The sequence below is a fragment of the Rhipicephalus microplus genome, chromosome 9 (assembly GCF_043290135.1).
Source record: "Rhipicephalus microplus isolate Deutch F79 chromosome 9, USDA_Rmic, whole genome shotgun sequence".
NCBI classification, from domain to species: Eukaryota; Metazoa; Arthropoda; class Arachnida; order Ixodida; family Ixodidae; genus Rhipicephalus; species Rhipicephalus microplus.
In genome coordinates this window covers 107,009,086-107,031,383 of record NC_134708.1, presented here as the reverse complement: position 1 = coordinate 107,031,383, position 22,298 = coordinate 107,009,086, and the positions used below count along the sequence as shown (strand labels likewise).

At 45.5% G+C, this 22,298-nt stretch overlaps 1 protein-coding gene across 5 annotated transcripts in view; it reads right to left on the bottom strand.

Annotated features, from left to right (window-relative positions):
- Positions 1 to 22,298, bottom strand: part of LOC119164657 (RNA-binding protein 5-A) — a 99,690-nt gene that overhangs the window by 25,758 nt on the left and 51,634 nt on the right. For 4 of the 5 annotated variants that reach the window (XM_075874223.1, XM_037416876.2, XM_075874226.1 and 1 more), the window contains 2 exons: positions 6,486 to 6,759; positions 2,686 to 2,801 (listed from right to left, as the gene is read on the bottom strand). In XM_075874223.1, coding sequence (XP_075730338.1) covers positions 2,686 to 2,801; positions 6,486 to 6,759 — 390 coding nt within the window. The remainder of the gene's footprint in view (positions 1 to 2,685; positions 2,802 to 6,485; positions 6,760 to 22,298) is intronic. The other variant, XM_075874224.1, reaches the window with a different exon arrangement.

The window sequence follows — 22,298 nt, the reverse complement described above, 5'->3', positions numbered from 1 at the left end:
TCCAGTTTTTTTTTTACTGTAAAGTAAGTGTTTTGGGTTAGCTCTGCCTTCAGTACCCCTTTTGTTCCATTTATACGTTTATTTTCTAAATTTTTGTGCCGAACCTGCATATAACGAAATCCATTTTATAACGCATTTTTGTAGGATTTCATCAATTCCATTATATTTAGGTTTAACTGTATTAGCCTGCAGGTAACCCTGCAAAGGTGGTTTCACTGCTGTGGAGGGGTGCTAAGCCGTGAAAGCACCTATCTAAATGCGTGTTTGCATTCACGTGTAAAGTTGGTTTCCCCACATTGTTTCACGCTTGTTCAAGACGGGTGGTTTGCCACGTGAGATGCTAGGCCATGAGAACACGGCAATAATAATAAAAAAATATCCTCCCTGTTTTCAGCCACCTGGTGTTCTTCAACGTATAAGATTATAGTTACTGGTCTTCTCTTATGCAGCGCCTTAATTGGAGCACCCTAAAGGTGTACAGTTGAACCACGCTACAACAAAACTGATGGGGCACAGAAAAAATATTGTAGAAGCAAAAATTTCGTTGTAGTGAAATCGAAAAAGTATAGCTGATCGGAGCTATCAAAACAAAGGAATGTTTATTCTCAAAATTCAAAAAATGCCCGCTGCTTCCTATTCTTTCCCAGCAGCGTCACAACGTCATTCTCAACCACGCATAGCGAGGCCGTGGTAAAAAGCATGCTGAAACAATCCCTAAAACCGCCTTCGTAAACGACCCACAGTTGCATTAACAAGTTAATACCAGGACCTGTACGCCATCAAAAGTATTCAACAACGCCGAGACGGAGGCAGGGTATAGTGGAGAGGCGACTTCTGCATTATTCTATACCATTCTTATCATCTGTCACTCGCGGCTAGCTGATTTTGTTGATAATGCGGACGAACAGCCGCTCAGATTAATTGCCGCACTGGCCAAGCGCGAACATAATGATCAGCATCGGAATCGGAAAAAGCATCGTTCCACGGTTGCCCTGAGCAGCTGCATGAAAGAAACCATTAACTGAGCGACTGAGCTTCAGCTTCAGATCGTCTGCGGCTCAAAAGCAAGCCAGTGGTAAAAGCAGGGCCAGGGCAGTCTCACTGCCATCGCTATCGAGCACTGGCGGCACCCACGCTTGCTGAAGAGCGGCAGTATTGTGGCAGTTTCTGGTGGAGCCAACGCGTTGTTTTAGACTTCGTTGACCCATTTTCAGGCTCTGAGAATGCATCAAAATGTTAAAGATTGGGTTTACTGCATATAGCAATAAGTACCGTATTTACTCGATTCTACCGCACCCTCGATTGTAACGCGCGCCCGGTTTCCACGACGGAAAAAAATCTGAGACATCAATTGCAACGCGCACCCATTTTTCTCGGCCCGCACGATGACACCACTCGGGAAAACGACTCCTTTCGGGAGCGTCTTCCAATTAAATATGAGGTACGGGGGAAGCTTGTGCCCATCTGACGTGCAACGGAGCATTGCTGTCACTCTAGTTTTACCGTGGCCCGATGTCAGCACGCGAACTTGCTTTGCCCCCTCTCCTCGACGGTTGTGGTGCCAGGCCTGTCGAATTAAAGAGGTGTCTGATCGGCATTCCCGATTTTCCCAAGCAGGTAGCCGTCGTTGTGCCCCAAGTTTAGGACGAACCTCTGAAGACTGTGAAGCTTTTCTTCGTACTCCTCCGGCAACTTTCGGCATATGCCCGTTCGCCTATAGAGGGAAAAGCCTTTCCTCTTCATAAAGTTAGTTAGCCAGCACCTGCTCGCTTTAAACTTGCTTCGCATTAGCCCTTTTTCTAAGGCTAACTGCATAGCCTGCACTTGGAGCAGTTCTGTCGTCACGGGCCACTGTGCCGCTCACTGCTTAATGACATACTCGCCGAGCAGCTCTTCAATTTGTGGAAACCGACCCTGCTGTGGTCCACTGAAGCCTTTGCGTGAATCTTTGCTGTCGACAATATTCTGCTTTTGTTTCCGCCAGTCCCGCACGCACGTTTCGGGAACTCCGAACGATCACGATGCGGCTCGATTTCTGCCCGTTTCGACCCACGCTATGACTTTTCTTTTAAAAGCGGCATTGTGGTGCACTCGTCGAGTCGTGGCCCTTCTATGCCATCGATGCTAATGCACTACAAGATGACGAACTCCTCAGCACACGTACGAAGTGCCGCACATGGGAAACACATAGGCAGAAATGGCCGACGCGCCATGCCGACACACGTAGGGGGCTGCCATTTTGGAAGTGCCGATGGCAACAGAATGACCGTATTCATTTTTTTTTTTTTTTGGTACTCGATTTAACGCGCTTGCGATTTATAAACTCGCTTAACCGGAAAAAAGGTGCGCATTAGATTCGAGTAATTACGGTATCTGAGCCTGGAATTGCATTGTAAAATTTTGTTAAAGTGAGACAATCAAAGAAAAAGTGTTCGTTGTGGCGACAATTTTTATGCATTGACTCCTATGGACTGCTGACGAGGAATCGTGAATTTTTCGTTGTAGCAGAAATTTCGTTGAAGTGGCGTTCGTTGTAGCAGAGTTCGACTGTAATAACCAAGGACAATGATGACAACAGTGTCCAATTTTGTGAATCAGCATTATTAAATGAAGTGAGGACATGTTGGCCGCAATAGGCAGTGCCACGAGTGAGCAGAGATCTATTGAGGAGCGCGTGCCACTTGCCTTGGCTATTTTCTTGGCTATCTTGACCTTGTCCTCTTTGTCTTTGGCTTTCCCCTTGTTCTTGTCATTGGCATCGGCCGCTTCACCGGCTGCAGCAGCACCCGCTGCATTGGCAGCTGAAAACAGAGAGACAAACTTTTCAGATGCAGCGTACTAAGCATTTGAAGGAATGTGACCGCACAAAAATACAAGAAAAGTGACACTGTTTTTAACTCGGTGTGATCACACCAACAAGAGCCAAGATACAATGAAGCTGAGGAAAGGACAGAAAATGCACCGTTTACAAAGTGCTTAAGCAAACTTAAGGGGGCAGACTGCTCTTTGGGACCAAAAAGTGACAAAAATATTCATTTTTTAAAATTGACATATTTGGTTTTTGCAAGTATTTTTCTATCTCTCTGCAAATTTTCACGCACCAAGAAGTAGTAATTTTTTTGTAATGTCATTTTAACTGTCCAGATTCTTGGTGCTGTTAACATGCAGAACCTGCAAAAAAAATGAGGAACCGACTTTGAGGCTTCTTTATAATTTGCCAGCCCCTTTCTCTAAAGCTCTACTACAAATTTATGAGCGCCTTCGTGAGGATTGCTAAACATGCGCACCATGATCGTTGCTTTTTGAAGAAACTGTGTGTTTTCAGTTTTTTCCATTTTTCTCAAAAAAGTAAATTTGTGACTATTCAATTTTGAGGCCTCAATATCTCTGCAGCTAGGGCAGGTACAGCAATATTTCTATTTGCAGTGGAAACCTGTATGTGTGTAGAATGCAAGTATGGGAGCAAAATTTAGAGCACATGCCTGTTTAATTAATTACTAATCAAAATTGTAACACAATGCCAACTGCTTTTGAAAATGTATAGTTCATTTTGCTGCAAAATAACCAATAAAGGTCTAAAAACAAAAACCTCTTCCATACTTTCACTCTATAGTTGTTAGTCTATGTTGGCATGTCCTAAATATTACTTTTAATTAAGCACTTTTTTTCTATGGTGGCCTTAAACAATAGGGAGTGAACTTAAGTTATCTCAGCAACAAAGTGAGTTACAGGAAAACTAATTACATATTTGAAATCAGCAGAAAAACTGTATAACCCTGTGCAGTTTTATCAAGATCACTGAAGAAATAAACAAAAAATGTCTAAGACCAGTCTGCCCCCTTAAGCAAAATTTTTTTTTTTTTTTTTTCAGATCTAAAGTCTACCTCATGTACCTTGCACATCAGCCCTAAACTTGCAAAGAACACTTTCGTGTGTTGGAGCATGAAAAAAAAATTAGGGGCCTCTTAAGTATTGCTCTAGAGAGTTGAATGCAACGGCTATATTGGTATTCACATGCGCGTGGATATTTTATGTGAGTGCGTGCACATACGCCATCGCCTTCCCAATTGCTAGCGTGCCTTCGCTTCTCGGTGCAGATCTACACTGTGCCGCAAGGAAGGTTCAAGTTCAAATGCCCTCTGGCTCCTACCTTTATAGCATCTACTCCAAATCATTGCCCATGGCCAATGCTGCATTTGCTCATAACCAAAGACACCAACACTGAAATTTCTGCAAAGCAAGTTCTTTAATAATGTAGCGTTAAAATCCACTTAAACTTGATGACAAACATGGGCTTCTAGTTACCCACATAAATGTTGCAAGTCACAGGGACAAATATGGCGATGTACAGGTGCCACTGACATTTTATGAACACAAACTGTAGCAGGCATATACAAGTATTTGTTATTGAAACTCGCTGCATATTCATGAAAAACCTCTTAAATTTACGTTTGCATAGCATGTAGACATTTTTTGGCACCAAGCACGATAGCATGGTAGTGCAGAAGAACTCATATTGCTATTGTACAATAGGAGTTGCTATTCAACTTATCTACCATAGTGAATCTCACTTTGGAATGTTTGAGTAGGGACCAAGCTGCATGTTTACAAATAATAACCTGAACAATGAGTGCACCAAACGAAAAGAAATTCATGCCCAGCTTCTCACAGGACTTGGCTACACTTATTAGCTCCAGGTATAGTTCAGAGATGGATAATTGATGAAGGCATCAATTTTCCAATTCTCTACAAACCACTGGACCCTTCGTGGTAAGGAAGTTGAAGCCTTTTGATGCCTCTTTATAGCTATCCCACTGCATTATGATATTTACGGTGTACTCAAACACATTTTATGCAATGTGACACACTGCGTTATTGAATAAAATAAATCGAAATTACTGACTACAAGTGAATAGACTCCATAAGCACATGCACATGCTAAGTAAGCGCACAAAACAGCCTGCAATCACAATACGGAACGAACAAAATTATTCTTTCATCCCGGTAGTCTAAGGTTGACTGTCAAACCAGACATGGCAGTGGAGTCAACCCAAGTGACAATATGTCCCTAACAATATGCAGTCCTAACATAAACTGCACACAGCAAGTTAAAGGGACACGTAAGACAAAAATGATCTCTCTCATAATAGTAAGCGACTCTTTCACAATATCAAAAACACTGCGCTCTTTGCAAGAAAATGCTTGGTCAGCGAGGAAGCGCAAAAAATGCCAGGCTTGCGCGGAAAGTGCAGCACAGTCATAGCAAAAGATAGAACCCATTCTCTCTTGGGGCTACTACAGCACGCTTGCAGGGTACCGCTTCTCCATCAATCGATTCGGTGCCTGACAACGACGAATTGTGGCCGAGCCCCATGTAATGGGTTGGAAGCATTTAATGACCCACTCGTAATGCAGTTCATTCATACTGTGTGACATCTGGTTACACTAATTGCATTTTGTGATGCCTAATTGTTGTTATTATCTTCCACCATGCTATATTACCCATCTAAAACACTGTTGCTTTCCTACCCAACACTTGTATAGGGTTTTTGTACGCAGAGTTTTGAGCACCGGCATGGCTCTGTGGTAGAACACTGGGCTGTCACAGAGAAGACCAAGATTTGAACACACTTCATCCTGGATATTTTTTCTCGTGTGGTTTTTGTTATTATTGTGAGTGATAATGCTTACGGACACCGGTGGCGGTGAGGCACTTTTGTTATGACATCGTAACAGCTTTCCCTGTAGAAAGGCAATGTGAGTGGCAATGACACCCAGATTTTCTTTTTGCACGGATTGCCATGACGTTGGGGATCTTGATGGCATCTACTCTAAGACCTATGTAGTTTCTGACAGGTGAAAATCAAGTGCATTGACTACAGAGAACCTGAGACTTAGCATACCAAGTTTCAGAAAAGTTTCAGGGTGGTGAAGAATGAAACAATGTGGGTGCTTTGAGCGTGTCCCCATCAAGAAAAAAGAAAAGCGCTCCAGGTATAAGCAGCCAAAACCACCTTGGCACCAGCCCGACGGCAGAGCAAGGGGGTGACGAACAATAGTCTTCCCCGGGTGCCAAACAGAGTATTGTGGGTGTCCCGCAAATGTTTTCCGACGCCGATCATACTTGCCTGCTTCCTGCAATGTCACGAGGGGGCCTCTGTCTACGTCAAACTATGTTCATTGCGCCTGAATACTCAGATGAGCACACAACCTTACTTTAAAACTAAATTAAAATATTTTATACGCAGCACTCATCCCTAATTATCAGTCAGAAGTGGCCCCATGTGTAGAACTATCAAACAACAAAAGCTTTGAGTTTCCAAATTTGGTGTGAGTCTCTTAGAATGAATACAAACTGAGCAAAAGGAGGTTGAATTCAGCCAAAGCTTGACGCCTGTTGCATTTTTGTTGTGATCACTAGTTCCAATGGTGAGAAAAATTCAACCATGTACACGGGCACACAAGCTAATAAGAAAAGAACGTACAATCACCTGCAGCCTGGTCGTTGGCATTGGCACCCGCGGCAGTGGCCGTCGACGTGGGTGCTGGCAAGTAGGTCTGCTTCTCGTTGTTCCAGTACATGTACTGCTGGGCCTCCGAGTTGTAGTAGTAATGCGAGTTGGCATCGTAGTACAGGCCCGTCGAGGGGTCATAGTAGTAGCCAGACTTCTCGTCGTACCGGTAGGTAGAGACGTCGGGAACAGGATAGCGGGGGTAGCTCACCCCGTCCACGACCACCGTGCCCAGGCTCGACACGGTCTGCACAAGGAGCATGGTCACATTGCAATTCCAGCGAGAGAGGCAGTAGTAAAAGGTTACACGAAATATGTGGGTTTGGCACTCTATAGTAGGGGTCAGCAATCTGCGGCCTGCGGGTCCAATACAGCCCACTTGGCATCATTATGCTGGTCCCAGCACAACGTGAGCCCACCCTAGCCACTTCCTATTGAAACGTTTTCTAGAGGTGCGCGAATATTCAAAATTTTGAATATTTTTTAACAAGGTTTGATATTTGATTCAATTCGCACTGGAAATTTTGCCATTCGAACTTCTCAAAGACAAATACAGTCTACGTTTGAGGCCCTTCAAGGGGCCTTGAAACACTTTTCAAGTAACCATGGAATGAATTCACCAAGAGCTTATTCCCTCACGAATTCAACACCTCAAAAATTTTAATAATCTGTTCAATGCGAGTGGAGTTACAAAAGTTTGCCACATGCTGCAAATGCATTTTATCTTCTCTCGTCCCGACGAAAGCGCTAGAAGCTAAGCAGGGAAGGATGGGAGGGGCAAACAAAAACGTGCGCCTCTTCACCTCGAGCCCTTCTTTTTTTTTTCTTCGAATGCGCGTCTTTTTCAGTATGATCGCATGCGTGGGCAAGTAGCGGCGTCCCACGGCGATATCTGTAGCGAGTGAGTGTGCCATGTTCAAATCAGCCAATGACTGATAGATGGGCTTGCAACGTGTGATTTTTGGGCATATTGCGTGATTTGTCAATAGAACAGAAAGCAATTTTTAGCTGACTTTAATAATTTATTGGGAATTCCAGGCCGCTTCCTGCACTATAATATTTGGCTCGCGTGCTGTCAAGAGCCTCTACTACCGATCGGCAGCGTTTTCTGACCATGCTCAAAAAATGTAACAGCGCCCCTTTAATATTTTCAGTATGCTTCACCTCGTCACACTCTCATACTGCGGCAAAGCTGCCTTTTAGGCTACACTACAATCGAATCGACTCTAGAAAATGCTCGTTCCAACATGGAGATCATAAATGGGGCACATGTGAGAGTTCAATAGTGCCATACTTGAAATTTGGGCAGGAAGACGAAAAACCGAATGCCAAAGAGTTCTAGCATCCGAAATTTCAGATATTTTTATATACTGACATCTAAGAGGCAGCTTTGAAACTCCCTACTCGAAGGGAGTGCATGCACCCTTGTTGGCCACATCAGTTCGGCTTCCACAGAGGCTGAAAGAGAAGGAGCGGCTGAGGAAATACAGTTTTTGCCTTTCCTGTATAAAGTGTTGGCAACACCTTACTTGCACGAAATCACGCATATAAATGCAGTTTGGTTTCTGTATTGCTTCATTCTTGACAAGGCAACTATGACACACCACCCTGCCAGCGCTTCATAAACCCAGCATGAAACACTTTCATGTCGCCTATCCCAGCATGAAACACTTTCATGTCGCCTATCTCATGAGAATCTGCTTAGGAATCTTTTCCAACTTTTTTTCTTCTGCAATTTACTTTGACATATTTGAAGAATATTCAAGAAATGTTGGATTCAATTCACACTCACACTTCAGCATTAAAATTTCCTTCTCACCCAAAATTTTGCTATTCGTAAGGCTCTACTTTTCCAACCTAAATTGGGATTTTTGCAAGCAACCTGTTTCATAGCAACTTTGTGACATACGTGCTGGAAATTAACATGATTTCTACTCCAGTTTTGCAAACTATGGTCAAACTTTTTACGCTTTGCCAGCAAAGACCCACCTTGCCATGCTGGCTTGATACAACAATCCCTCAACTACAAAAAGTTGCTGACTCCTGCTCGATAGCACTGCACACTAATGTGGGCAAACCTCACTTTAGCTTGACTACTGGCCTAGAGGTCACACAATCGAATCCAGCTTGACACGGCCCCATTTCTACGGCAACAAAATGCTAGAGCCTTGTGTGCTTTCATTCAGGCACGCGCTAAATATTCTCAGGTGGTAAATATTTCCAGAGCCCTCCACTATGACACCTATCATCACCATATGCTTTCGGGAAGTAAGACCTTAACAGTTGTTATGGTAAATTTTATAAATAAACCTCCTTATAACGAAGTTCACTTGACCAATTTATCCAGTAAGTTTAGGACAACCTCCAAGTTTTACAAGTCCTTTTATGACACCACAATGCAAATTTAACATAATTAGGCCTGTTTTACAATGTCACGCTGCACAGCAGCACACCAGCTCCACAACTGCAATGCTTTACGAAGGCTTTATGGTGGTCAGAGAGTTGTGAAAGATAAGAGTGGTGTAGAATACAAGAATGCGAATAGTTCTCTCCTCAAGGGTTTAAGGATATCACCCCATAGGATTACATGCACTTGAAACCTAAATTTAATCCAGTAAGATTGCCATGTAAACTGATATAACAGGGTAAATTATTAGTCTTCAAACCCAAAATCTCCACATCTTCACACTCCTTGCAGCGATTGTTACTGAATGCTGGTGCGAATGGGCGAAGCTTCTAAGACCGCATCAGTGCCAGAGCGATTTTAGGGGCCACAACCTGGCCAAGTACCGCTAGCACAGCGAGCCTTTAGGGGCGATGCTCCTTAGGATGTGGGTCGTTCCCTCCTCTGTAGTAGTTACAACATGTGATGTATGAAATACTAAAATTTAACTTGCTACACTATATTGTGGTGAAACGGATTGCATCAATCATAAAAACACAAAATACTGGTGATATTGCACAGGGTGCCAAGAAGTTGCGCAGAAAATATTCACTGCATGTATGTAACGTTACAGCAGGTTGAAATGCAGTCTTTGAGAGATCAATGTTAAGCACACTATTAGCCACTTACTGCAGGAAATGCAATAATAAATTTAACGAAGGAATGCTCATGAAGAAGTACTGTAAAAACCCGCATATAACATGGCATATTTTTTTTAATATTAGAGTTCCAGATTTCCATATTATACTATTGTGAAATACAACAAAAAGAATCACAGCATATCCACGGAGTGAATGATGACAAGTGGGGCAAAGCGTCCGTTTGTGCAACTGTCCGTGCATGCGTCCGATCGCATTCGAGAATGCAGACGGCGTGCGGGGAACACCGACAAGACGCGAGCCAAAGAATCCGAGTGCGAACGTCTTCAACGTGCCCGCCGCTCTGCTCCGTCCATGTCCCACCAACGATCCACCACATACCACGACGATCCAGGAGACAGAGGAAACTCGTTCTCCGCGTGCCCAGGCACAGCACGCGCGGCAGCATATTGGAGAGTAGCGGTACAGTGCCATCTAAAATATCCCTTCCCAACTGCAGTTTGTATATGTACTTCTATGATACAGCGCCGTCTGTCTATTATAGTGTCCGAGAGATACTGCATTCTTTCTCGTCTCTTTTTCTTTTGGTTACGCGTGATGCATGACAAGGTTATACAAAGAGGAGCTTCGCCCCTAAAAACTTGTTCAAGGAACGAAGTTGGAGTTTTGGTTACATAATTGCTGCATGGCTACAGCTTGGCTTCGTCGTCCTCGCATAACAATGTTGAGCATTGGCGCTATTTTTTCTTCGTTGATGAGCATGTACAGTGACAGCGGATGTGTGCATGTGTGAACCTCACTGCAATGTCAGGGCCTCTGAAATAGTACTCCGCTGCTTTCTTGCAAGCGTTATCCAGTGCTAGCATTCGTGTGCCAGTGTGTTGTGTCGCTAGTTTCAGTCTCAATGTGTAGTCTAGCAACACTGGAAGTGCTGTTTTTGTCTTACACACACACACACACGCACGCACACGCACGCACGCGCACACGCGGGTGTTTTAAAATAAAGCGCAATTCATTTTGCTGTGTTATAGAAGCTTGTCCACTCTTAGTGACCCCAGGCCGCGACACCACAAAGTGTTGTTCGGACATGTGTCTCTGCACAGAGAGAGAGAGAGAGAGAGAGAGAGAGAGAGGACCAATGCGTGGCTTGCACCAGACAACAAGACCTGGCGGCAAAGCCATGTTGCCGATTATTGGCGGTTCCCGCTGCTTGCTCCACGCGGGGCCAGCCCTCGCGCTAGCTGGCGAACAAGGCACACTCAATTCCTATAAAATTCAAGGAATGATGTTTTGCCATCTCTGTTTTAGCGACCATGTATATAGCACTGTTCTTGAGTTATTTAAATTTCGACTACCTGTGATTCTTTAACGTGCACCCAAATCTGAGCACACGGGTCTACAAGATTTCCGCCTCCATCGGAAATGCAGCCGCCACAGCCGGCATTCGATCCCGCGACCTGCGGGTCAGCAGCCGAGTACCTTAGCCACTAGACCACCATGGCGGGGCCAGAAAACTAATTAGTGCCACGCAGTGCGCGCTCTCTCGGCATTGGTGTTTAAATGCACACTAACTCTATTATTTTGCATGATTAGTAATGATAAGATGGTCATGCTGAGCACTATTGAAGCTCGTCAGATGCGAATGGGAACGAATCAAAAAGCTCTGCAAGCTCGGAGCCAGACTGCCCGCCATAGGTTGCTGATCGATGAAGATGTTGGCTATTTAAACGTAGTTGTAAAACAGCACGTGAGCACGGTCATGCGTATGTGCAGCAAATGGCACGTTGGTATTCGTACGACTCATTTTACGAGAATGTTGGTTTACAACACCAACCCACTTGTAATAAGATCAAAGGCACAGCGAGCACTCTGATGTGCGTGAGAGGTACCACATTGCCCCAGCTGCTAGCATCACCGACAATTAAGACAGCGATGTACAATCGGTATAACTAAGTCTATTTGGCAGCTTGTTTGACAGGCAATGTTCTTTTAAACTGCCACAGATCCGACATATTTATGTGAAGACACATTTACTGTAGGCAGTGCTATGTATAAAGCAGTAGTCACATGGCCATTCTGTGCTACATTACAATGAGCCTGGTGGCTAAAAAAAAAAAAAAACCTGGTTTCTCTATCAAGAGAGATGACCTTTGGAACTGAAACATACATGTCAAGTTATCAATAGCAGTGGCCACAGGAAGATTTAAAGTCAGCGTTTAAAGCCAGACCCTGCATTGGACACAGCCTCACCTCACAAGGAGGGGCTAATGCCTCATGGCCGACACAAGTGAGTAGTTGCAGAAGGCACCTTTGGTGTCTATACCCAATGCAATGATGTTCAATGCAGGCCTAAATGTGCTACCTATTATTTCTGGAAGCTTTATAGAAAATCATTCTCGTACACCTTGTACTTGTCACCACAGCAGCGTTATCTGCAAGAGCGTTATCTGAAGACTGCAAGAGTGCATCGTTCACAGGAAGCCAGGCCCTGAAAGGTGAAAGGCATAGACAACATGCAGGAAAATTGGACACTTACGAGGTGTCGTGTGTAATCAGCTGGGTCTCATCGTCTACATGCCTTTCGTCCCAGAATGCACTCAATCAACAAGCTAGTTTTCCGTCTAGTGATTTAGTTACTCTAACAAGTAGGTTACACCTATCGCTTTCCTCTCCATTGCTTGCTGCATTGTCCTTTAAGTTGAGCCCTTTTTGCGAGACTCCAGGCTTCTGCTTTGTAGGTAAGTACCAGTAAGACGCCGCTGTTATATAACTTCCTCTTGAGGGATAGTTGTGAGACATCATGATTTCACTAAGGTGTAATCCTGAAAGACAAGAAGAAAGCAGAGTGGCTCGAGGAACAAATGGGTGCAAAGGACATCTCAGTCGAAACCAAGAAAAAGAAATGGACATGGGCAGGGCATATCGCACGCGGACAAGATATCTGTCAATACATTAGGGGGACCTGCAACACTTTTTGAGCATGGTCAGAAAACGCTGACGATTGGTAGTAGAGGCTCCCGAGAACCCGCGAGCCAAATATTATAGCGTGGCTCATAGCCTAGAATTCACAATAAATTCTCAATGTCAGTTAAAAGTGCCGCCATATCCACGAAGTGAATGATGATGAGTGGGCGAAGCTCCGGAGGTAAACCTGGTAAACCATGAATCCTCTGTACATTTTGCCCACTCGATTTTATTACATCGCTCCCCCTAGCGTACGTCGCCGCACTAAATTGAACGATTGCCTTCAACCAATGACACGCACCATATGTGACATCATTCCTATTTTATAAGATCTCGCGTCTTTCATCAACTACAAGTACCGCTTTCTAGTTTATAACATCTTGCATCTTTTCATCATCAGCTACAAGTACCACCATCTAGTAAACACTACAAGAACTAAACGAGAGGTGGCTACAAACCGGAGACGGTACCGCCATCTAGTGAACACTGCAAGAACTAAACTAGAGGTGGCTACATACAGGGGACGGTACCGCCATCTAGTGAACACTGCAAGAACTAAACTAGAGGTGGCTACATACAGGGGACGCACAGCCCACGCCCTAAGGAGCTTCGCCCCTAAAATTGCTTTCTCCTCTCTTGACAAACTACGGAAGAAGTTCAAAAATCACTCGTCACAGCCAATGTAGCAGCCACTGGCTGATTTGAGCATGGCGCGCTCTGTCGTTACAAGGATCGCCGCAGGAGGCCGCGAATTGTCCATGTGTGTGCGCGTCATCGCACCGAAAAGCTGTGTATTTGAAGAGAAAAAAGATAATAAGTGCTCATGGTTAGAGGCACCCATGACATTTTACTTTCCTCGTGCCATCCCTCCCTGCTTAGCTTCCAGTGCTTTCATCGGAATGAAATAAGAGAGAATGCAATTGCAGTGTCCAGCAAATTCCTGCAACTCTGCTCGTAAGGAATGGATTCTAAAAATTTTTAGGCACTCGTGAAGTAATAAGCTTCTTTAGTGAATCTATTCCAGGACTACCGTATTTTTCGGTGTATAAGTCGCGGTTTTTTTCAGAATTTTTCGTGGGTGCGTCTTATACAACGATGCGACTTATATACATTCAAAATCGAGTTGGATGCCACGGCTTGGGTGGCGCTGTTTACGTCAAGCAGAGGTTATCTGATTGGTGGCTAAAGTCAAGGCACGAGGGAAAATTAAACCCTTCACTGTGAATTACGAATCCTCAACTTCATTATTTAAAGAAAAAAAAGAGATAAATGTAATGATTAGTTCACTAAGTATTACGGCTAGGTGGCGCTAGCCGCCGCCCAATCTAAAGGGTACAGCCACATCCATCCATCCATCCATCAAAATGGCGTCTACGGCGCTTCACCGCTACCTTTTTCCTTCCTCCGCGGCCTTCTGCGATGCACAGAAACCACATTTAAAAAGAAAGTAAGATTAACGGTAAGTTAACACCCTAAAGGTAACGCAGCTATGTAGTTTTGCACAAAAAAATAATCAGAGGGGAGAAAATGTGGAGGTATTTTTTAAATTATGAAAAGTAAGTTTGAATTTCAGAGCCACTTCCTTTACCGTCACTTCCGTCCGCCATAACGTCTTCCTTGCACTCGCTGTGTCGCTGTAGCTGCGCGCGTCTCGTGTGTTGTGTTGTGCGTCGTAGCATAGAGCCGGTAGCGCCGTAGAACCTCGCGAACCATGGCGCCGCTTGGAAAGCAAAGTCGGCGAAGCTATGACGCCAAGTTCAAGCTGCGCGCTGTTGAATTTGCCGAAAACCACGGGAACAGAGAAGCAGGGAGGCAATTCGACGTCAGTGAAAAAATAATCCGTGACTGGCGCAAGGCCCACAGCGTCCTCCGGACGATGAAGTCGACAAAGAAGGCCAACCGCGGCAAGAAGGCGCGCTGGCCGGACCTCGAGCGTAGCCTGCGCACGTGGGTACTGCAACAACGAGCCGAAGGAAGAGGGCTGTCAACAGTGCAGCTGCGCCTGAAGGCGAAGGCTCTGGCAGCGGAGAGCAATGTTACGGGATTCAATGGTGGTCCGTCGTGGTGTTTCCGCTTTATGCGACGGAATCAGCTGGTTATGAGAGCCCGGACGACAGTGTGCCAGAAGCTGCCCGACGACTTTCAGGCGCAACTGGACAACTTCAGCTCATTCGTGAGGGAGGAAGTTGCGAAGAAGAATGTCAGCGCGAGCCACATCGTTAACATGGATGAAGTGCCGCTGACATTCGACATCCCGCTTGGGAGAAGCATCGCCGAAAAAGGCCAGAAAACTGTCACGGTGAGGACTACAGGCCACGAGAAGTCCCACTTCACCGTTGTGCTCGCCTGCTGCGCGGACGGCACAAAGCTGCCTCCCATGCTAATATTTAAGCGGAAAACCTTGCCGAAGGATAATTTCCCTCCTACAGTGGTGATTCAGGCGAACGAAAAAGGTTGGATGGACGAGGGAATGATGAGTGTGTGGCTTGACCGCTGTTTTTCCCGTCGACCAGACGGATTCTTCCACGTGAAGCCAGGAATGCTGGTAATGGACAGTATGCGGGCACACATCACCGATATTGTCAAGAAAAAGATCAGTTCAAAGAACTGTATGCCAGTGATTATTCCCGGCGGCATGACGAAGATGCTTCAGCCGCTTGACATTTCTGTCAACCGCAGCTTCAAGGCAGTTCTGCGACGTTCGTGGGAAACGTGGATGTCGGAGGGAGAACACAGCTTTACAAAAACGGGGCGCATGAGACGCGCGGAGTTCGGCGAAGTGGCGAAATGGGTGAGTGACGCTTGGGAGTCAATTTCTGCGAAGACCATTGTGGCGGGCTTTCGCAAGGCCGGTTTGATCCCCTGCGCGGCCGATGGCGACGTTGAAGAATCCGATTCGAGCGAGTCGGAGGACGACAGTGATGTGCCAGCAGTACTGCAACCAGAAGTAGCTGCATTGTTCGTGAGCGACTCGGAGGAAGACGACTTCGATGGCTTTGAATAAACGTCACCAAGCTATCGGAATAATAAAGGTACTTCTGAAAGTATTGTTTTTATGTGTGTTTAAAAGCGCTCGCACGCGTGACTGCCGATAGCTAGAAACGTGCAAAAGCGTTGGCCGTCGCAAGCATGCATTTTTGCAATGCATTGTCACGACGAGATACTTAAATGTCGGTGGTCGGATGAGCAAGTGCGTCTTCTACACCGGTGCGACTTATGCACCGGTGCGACTTATATACGTTTTTTTCAGAAAAACTGCTATTTTGAGGGGAGTGCGACTTATACAAGGGTGCGACCTATAAACCGGAAAATACGGTACTTGAAAAAGTGTTGCAGGGCTTCTTTAAGAGACACTGATTAGACAGCAAGAGAAAGCAAATGAACAAGGAGGAGACAAATTAGGCAGGCAGATGAGATTAAGCAGCTTGCAGCTGTAATGTGGCAGCAGCAAGCACAGGACTGGGTTGACTGGCGGAACATAGGTGAGGTTTTTCCCTGTGGTGGTCTGAGTCGGCTCGATTATCATGATGCAATGTAGGAAGCTGAGGGGATGGGTAAGAAAGGAACCATGCAGAGGTTCAGCACTCCTTGAAATGCTTCAAAGAAGGGTTGCTGTTTGGCAGCGCTTAACATTACGAGCGGTAGCACCTGCGGAGGGACCCTTTCGGCTATGCTAGGTGAAAATAGAAACCCTTCGCGTTGTGTCTTGCAGTAAAATGCCATGAGCACCAATGTGGGCTACCACACACACAGGCAATCAGGGGTACTTTATGCCAAAACATATTAGCATGTAATGTGCCGTATTAAAACCGAGGCACTGAAACAAGGGGATTGAAAGTTAAATTCTAACTGCTAAATAAAGTGGTTAAGTCTAAATAAACATTTACCTACTGTATTCTCTTCCAGAAATATTTTTATTGACGATTAAGTTGGTCCTCTCAAGGCTAAGTCAACCCAGCTGGTCTTTTTAGCAATTTGTTACAATGCTTTATAATTGTGCCACTGTTTGACATCCACTGTTTCCTCAGGCTAACACCCAACTACTGAATTTATCAAAACAGGTATTCACACCGCGCTGAGGCATTACACCACAGACGTAAAAAAAAACACTAAGTCATCCTTGATCCCAACACGTGCGTGTTAATTTAAGAATGAGCAGTCACTTGCCAAGAAATGAGAAAGAGGCCCTACAAACATAATCGTCTGCAAGGCCAAGTTTTTCAATTATACCTGCGTTCTGAAACCCAGCCATGCCTGTGGCTGATTTTGCAGGGGCTCGCGGATTGTCACGCGGTCTGGGAGCAGTGATACAAAACACTATATCACCATGGTGCTGCTGCCTGCATGTGCTTTCCTCAAGCTGCTCAACGCTGCATGCAACACTGGACAAGCACCTATCAGTTTAGTTTTGGTAAACATATTAATGATGCGAAAATCGGCAGACCCCGATTTCGCATCAAGATTTCGGCCCATGGCACGTTCGGATTTTGATGGGGCCGAAGGAAACTTTCGCAACTCGTATGATTGAAGAACTCTGTCACAAGGGTCACCAGTGCAGCTTCAATAAGAAGGTGGGTTGGCTCATCTTTATCCTTGGCGAAGACAAGTGTGTTGGAGCGCCATATATACATTGGTCTGACAATGAATTTTTTTTTTACAGGGAAATTTGAGATAGTACAAGGGCAAATTTGATGATGTTACGCAGACGATTGCTCTCTTGTAGTGGGTAATGCGCAGGTTCACACTTTTCTTTTTTTCCCTTTCACCCTGTATAGTTTTATGTTTCCGTCAAATAAACAGTTGTTAGTTTGCGCTTGTGTGTGTCCTACTTGTGCCTTCCGTGTCTCTTTTTACAGCAAAAGCTGTTATGAGATCACAACTCGGATCACGCGCCACCATAGTTGCCCACCGCTGCTGCCGCCGGTGTCCGTAACCACATCGCACGAAATTAGAAAAAAAAACTTAGCTTTAATGACACAGTGGGGCTCAAACCCTGGTCCGCTGGGTGCCAGCCCAGTATTTAACCACTGAACTACGCCAGTGATTGGGACTTTCTGGCAGGGTTGATGTCGGAAAAGCAATTGCACTAATATGACTTATAAAGCATTTTAAAACAGCAAAAGAACAACCTGTCGCCGTGCAGTGCGAATAGCGTAACGAGCGGGTCGTCCAATGCTACAAAAGCTTATTCTTGTTAACCTATTAACTGTGGCACATACCGACGTAGGCATAATTCCTCATCATCGTCAGCCACTACATGAACAATTGGCATAAATTTCCTTGCAAGTGTTTAGCGGATACCACACTTCTCAGATAAATGACGAAAAATAGCATAGCGAATGCTGGCCTTCTACCACAAAATTTTATTAATAATGCCCTAGTGGGTATCAAGTAAGTGTGCTTGCAGTAGTTACCCATTGAGTGTTTAGAAAGGCTCTGAAAGGCCGCTCTTCTAGCTTTCGCTGTGATTGTGCTGCACCTTACGCGCAGGCCTGGCGTTTTTTTCGTCTGCAATTCAGCGCGTCTATCATCTTTATGCCGCTAGCAACAGAAGCATGCTCGTAAAAATGACATCCACAATCTTGAGCATTAAGCCCTGATGAACTTATGATGCCTGCAATGTATGTCAGCAACATTTGCACAGGTATTGCAACAATGCGTGAAACCGGTAGGGGCCGTTTTTTAGCACTAAAGTGCAGAGATTGCAGTTATGGATTGTGTGGTGATGTGTGAAGCATATGCGAGTCGGTGCATTCGCACATGCCTTGAGAAATCCAACTGATACACTGCGCCTCTCTGTAAGGTAAGAAATGCTTTAAACAGGTCCTGCAATTATTTCCGAGCATGGTCAAGAAACACTGCCAATCTGCAGTCAAGGCTCCTGAGAACACTCAAGCAAAACTAGCAGAGCGTGCAGTCGCATGTCGATGGAGATGAAACGCTAGAGGCCCATGCGCTGTGCGATGTCAGCACACATTAAGAGAACACTAGATGGTCGAAATTTCCGAAACACTCAGCTACACCATATCTCATCATCATATTGTAGTTTTGGGTCGTAAGGCCCCCGATATTGTTATTATACATCACAGCACACGGCCTGGATATTACAATGCTCAAAGTTAGCTAGGAATCAAAATCTTTTCTTTCGACAAATAATGACATGCAGCAGAATGACTGCAGCCTAAACCCAAAGTTCATGACTATTTGCTCATTTGAGCAGCCTCAGCTGCACAGTTGCTTTGGCCGCCATTGAATGCCATTATCTTCCTATGTATGCCTACACAATTGTACTGAAAATAAGCCACACATTCGAAGAAAAAAGATAACGCTCAAGATATGACGTGCACTGACGAAGGGACGCAAGGACGCGTCCTGTCCTTTTGCCCTTGTCGTCCCCCCGTCTCGTCTCACTTACGCCTCTGGTGCTCCTTCCTCAAATACAGAGGGCATTACAAAGACACGCAGATCCACGTGTGCAAAACTGTGCTTTCTTTAGGTCACACTGTGCACTAGCAGAGTGGAAGTCACTCACCAGCACAACTGCCGTGAACCTTTTATTTAGAGCTGGTTGCCTCTCCCATGGTTCGCGTTGGAGTAGCAACCCCGGTGGGTATTGGGCCAGTGGGAGCAGAGACGAGTTCTTTGACTGACGGACTTTGTTAATACATCAGTACTAGGCATGGGTGAATACTAAGCTCGCAGCTTGAAGCATATATAGTGATTTGCACTAATAATTTCGTATTGACTAGGTTGAATAATGTACAGTCTGGCCTACTTAGTATTTAACCCTTCAGATTCTTTGTACAAAGCAGTGTAGATACCCTGTTCTTGCTAGTTCTGTCGACTAGAGGCTAAAAGGTGCAAGATATAATGATGCTTAGATAAAATGTTACCTGCTGCCTAATAAACTCTTCTTCCTTTTTCAGTTTTCACCATACTGCTGCATATCATCACTTTACTGAAATCACTGCCATAGTCAACGAGTTGTTCGACATGGCACTTCCCTGGAGCAGCCCTAAAACATATTTTAGCTCTTCTCAACCTCAACAAATCCCGACGCCAAGTGGCTCAATATATTCAGCCTGAGACTGGATGCTACATATGCAAGAACCCAACATGATAGTCCTCAGGATGAACAGACATTTATTAAAAGCTTAATTTGGATTAACTGGTATAAAACACATAACTTTGTCACAAAATAATTTTTGTTGCGATAAAGTATCGAGTGCCTTGAAATTATGCTGTGTCGATTTGTTGCATTTATAGATAGTTTGCCATAGGTGGCTTTTGAATGGGCTAAAGCCGCCAGAGTCTCAAGGAAAGCTTGCCGAAACATAGTGAGTGGGCGTCGAAGGGATCATACTCAAGCTATGAAGCCCAAAAAACTGTTTGCACCTTGGAGATCAGCCATGTTAACTAATCTTGCACAAGGTTGCCGAGCTCACAAGCTTTTTTTTACTCTGAGCCCATGCGCCTGCTGAGCTGGTCAGACCGTGGGCAATAAAGCCACAAAGATTGCGATTTGTGGAGCGCCACCTAGACTGAGGAGTCATTCGCAAACACGATACTTGCACTCTACAACAACACGACTATTTATTTCTCTTAAATGACGACATACCTGCCAACCTAGCAGCATGATAATTCGGTAGACCGCAGCGAAAGGAGGGGGGAGATAGCATATTGGATATTACTAACACATTTGAGAGCCGCTGCCATTGCTTTCGTCCACTGCAATTGCGAAATCTCTGTGTTCCAGAGCATCCACCACTGTGTGTTCGACATCTGCAACCATTTCCCTGACGATGGAGGAGTTTTGCACGTCTGCACCACTACCGCTTCATGTCCTCAGACTTTAAGAACACTTTCCAAAACAACGGTCCTGCGTGATCGCCAACGCTTAGTGGCAAGTTGTGCTTTACAAAAAATCTCGTAACTACGCATTCCGGGCAAATGTCACCATCTTTGCAGCTCTTTGGGAAGAAACTTCCAGTGTTGCCCTGCCCTCCTACAGCACAAACGTAGTTTAGATTTTGTTATGAAGCGATGAGCGCCAAAGTCTGCCTCGCTGCTGTGCGAAGAGCTTGCATCACAGCCGCACCTGGTACAAAATCCGTACTTGTCCCCTTTTCGCGAAAACACAAAGCACGGAAACTCAGCTGGGCACGAGTCGAGAAACACTTGCAAGTACTACATATTTGCTTTCGACACTGCCACTGGCGTTCAAAACTGAACTCAGGGAAACATGCAACCAACACAACTGGCACCTAGGCTGGCGGCGTAAGCCTAGACTAGAGTACAAAATGCCTAGCGTACCTTACCCTCGCCTTCTTTAGGTACAGTGGCAAGCACGTCCCGTGGCCACTGGCCTCCGCCAAGATGCGCAGTATATACTTATCACTATTCTACGGTATAGTTACAGCTAAGTCACAGTGTAGCGGCGAGTGCTCTTCCGCAGCACTGCAATGGTCGCAGCAGGAAATGCTGACGCACATGCGTGATTTAAAAAAAAAAGAAGCCTCAACTGTGTCAACCCGTGCCAAGGGTAGATATTATACGCGTCCTCGGCTTACACATCACGGCGAATGGCCACAATGGGGGGACCGTCAGGAGACTAGAAGGCGCGGTAGCTCAGACCACCCGACTACTAAAACGCATAGGAAACTGACACAGCGGAATGAAAGAAGGCAACTTGATAAGGCTAGTTTAAGCCTTCGTAATGAGCCAAATAACATACGTAGCATCCCACCGCAAGTAGCAGGTAGCGGAAAAGACAAAGATGGAGAGCTTAATCAGGAAGGCGTACAAACAGGCGATAGGGCTAACGAACACGAGCACGAGTAAACTACTCGATCTGGGTCAGCACAACACATTGGAGGAATTCATAGAGGCAGAGACCATAGCGCAGTACGAGCGCCTTTACAAAATCTCAACGGGCAGACATATACTACACAGTTTAGGAATCAGATGCCACGCTCAACACAGTGTCAAACTCCACATACCAAGCAACGTAAGGAATAGGCTGGTCATCCTTCCTTTGACGAAGAACATGCACCCTGAATACCACAGGTGTAGCCGGGAAAAAAGAGCACAGGACATACAGAGGAGGTATTAGAAAATGCAGAGAGGCAGTGTTCGTGGACGCGGCCAGGTATGTGCACAGGAGCAGCTTCGCGGCCGCTGTAATAGATCACCAGAACGCTTGCAAGACTAGCGTCATAGTACGCAAAAACACCTGGAAACAGCAGAAGTGGCTATCGTGCTCGCAGTGACCACCACCATCACCACTGCCGCCTCGGCCGTGACGTCGGGTGAGCAATGGGAGTTGGAGGATCGCTTCACCAGTTTTAAAGATATTACCCAGCATTACAGATTGGCCAGGTGCCAATTTCTGCCACCACACCAAAAACTGAACAAAAAGCAGGCGGTCACGTGGCGACAGCTGCAGACCAGGACGTTTCCAAACCCGGTGACCATGAATCTCTGCTACCCAGAGCTTTATGCGTCGCGCTGCAAGTTTTGCAAGGCCAGGGCAACCCTGGAACACATGCTATGAGAGTGTGGCAGAGGTGGGGCTCCAGACTGGAATGCAGCCTCGAACCGAACGCGCTGGGAGAGTGCACAGCTTAGCCATGCTCTCAAAAACAGACTAACTGTGGGCCGTGCAGTGGCAGAGGCTGCCACCAGATCTCAAGGGCTCGTGGCCGATACGTAGGCGGGGATAATCTGCCCAGATCCCTGAAAAACTCGCCGGATGTTTTTTTTTTCTTTTTTATGAATGAA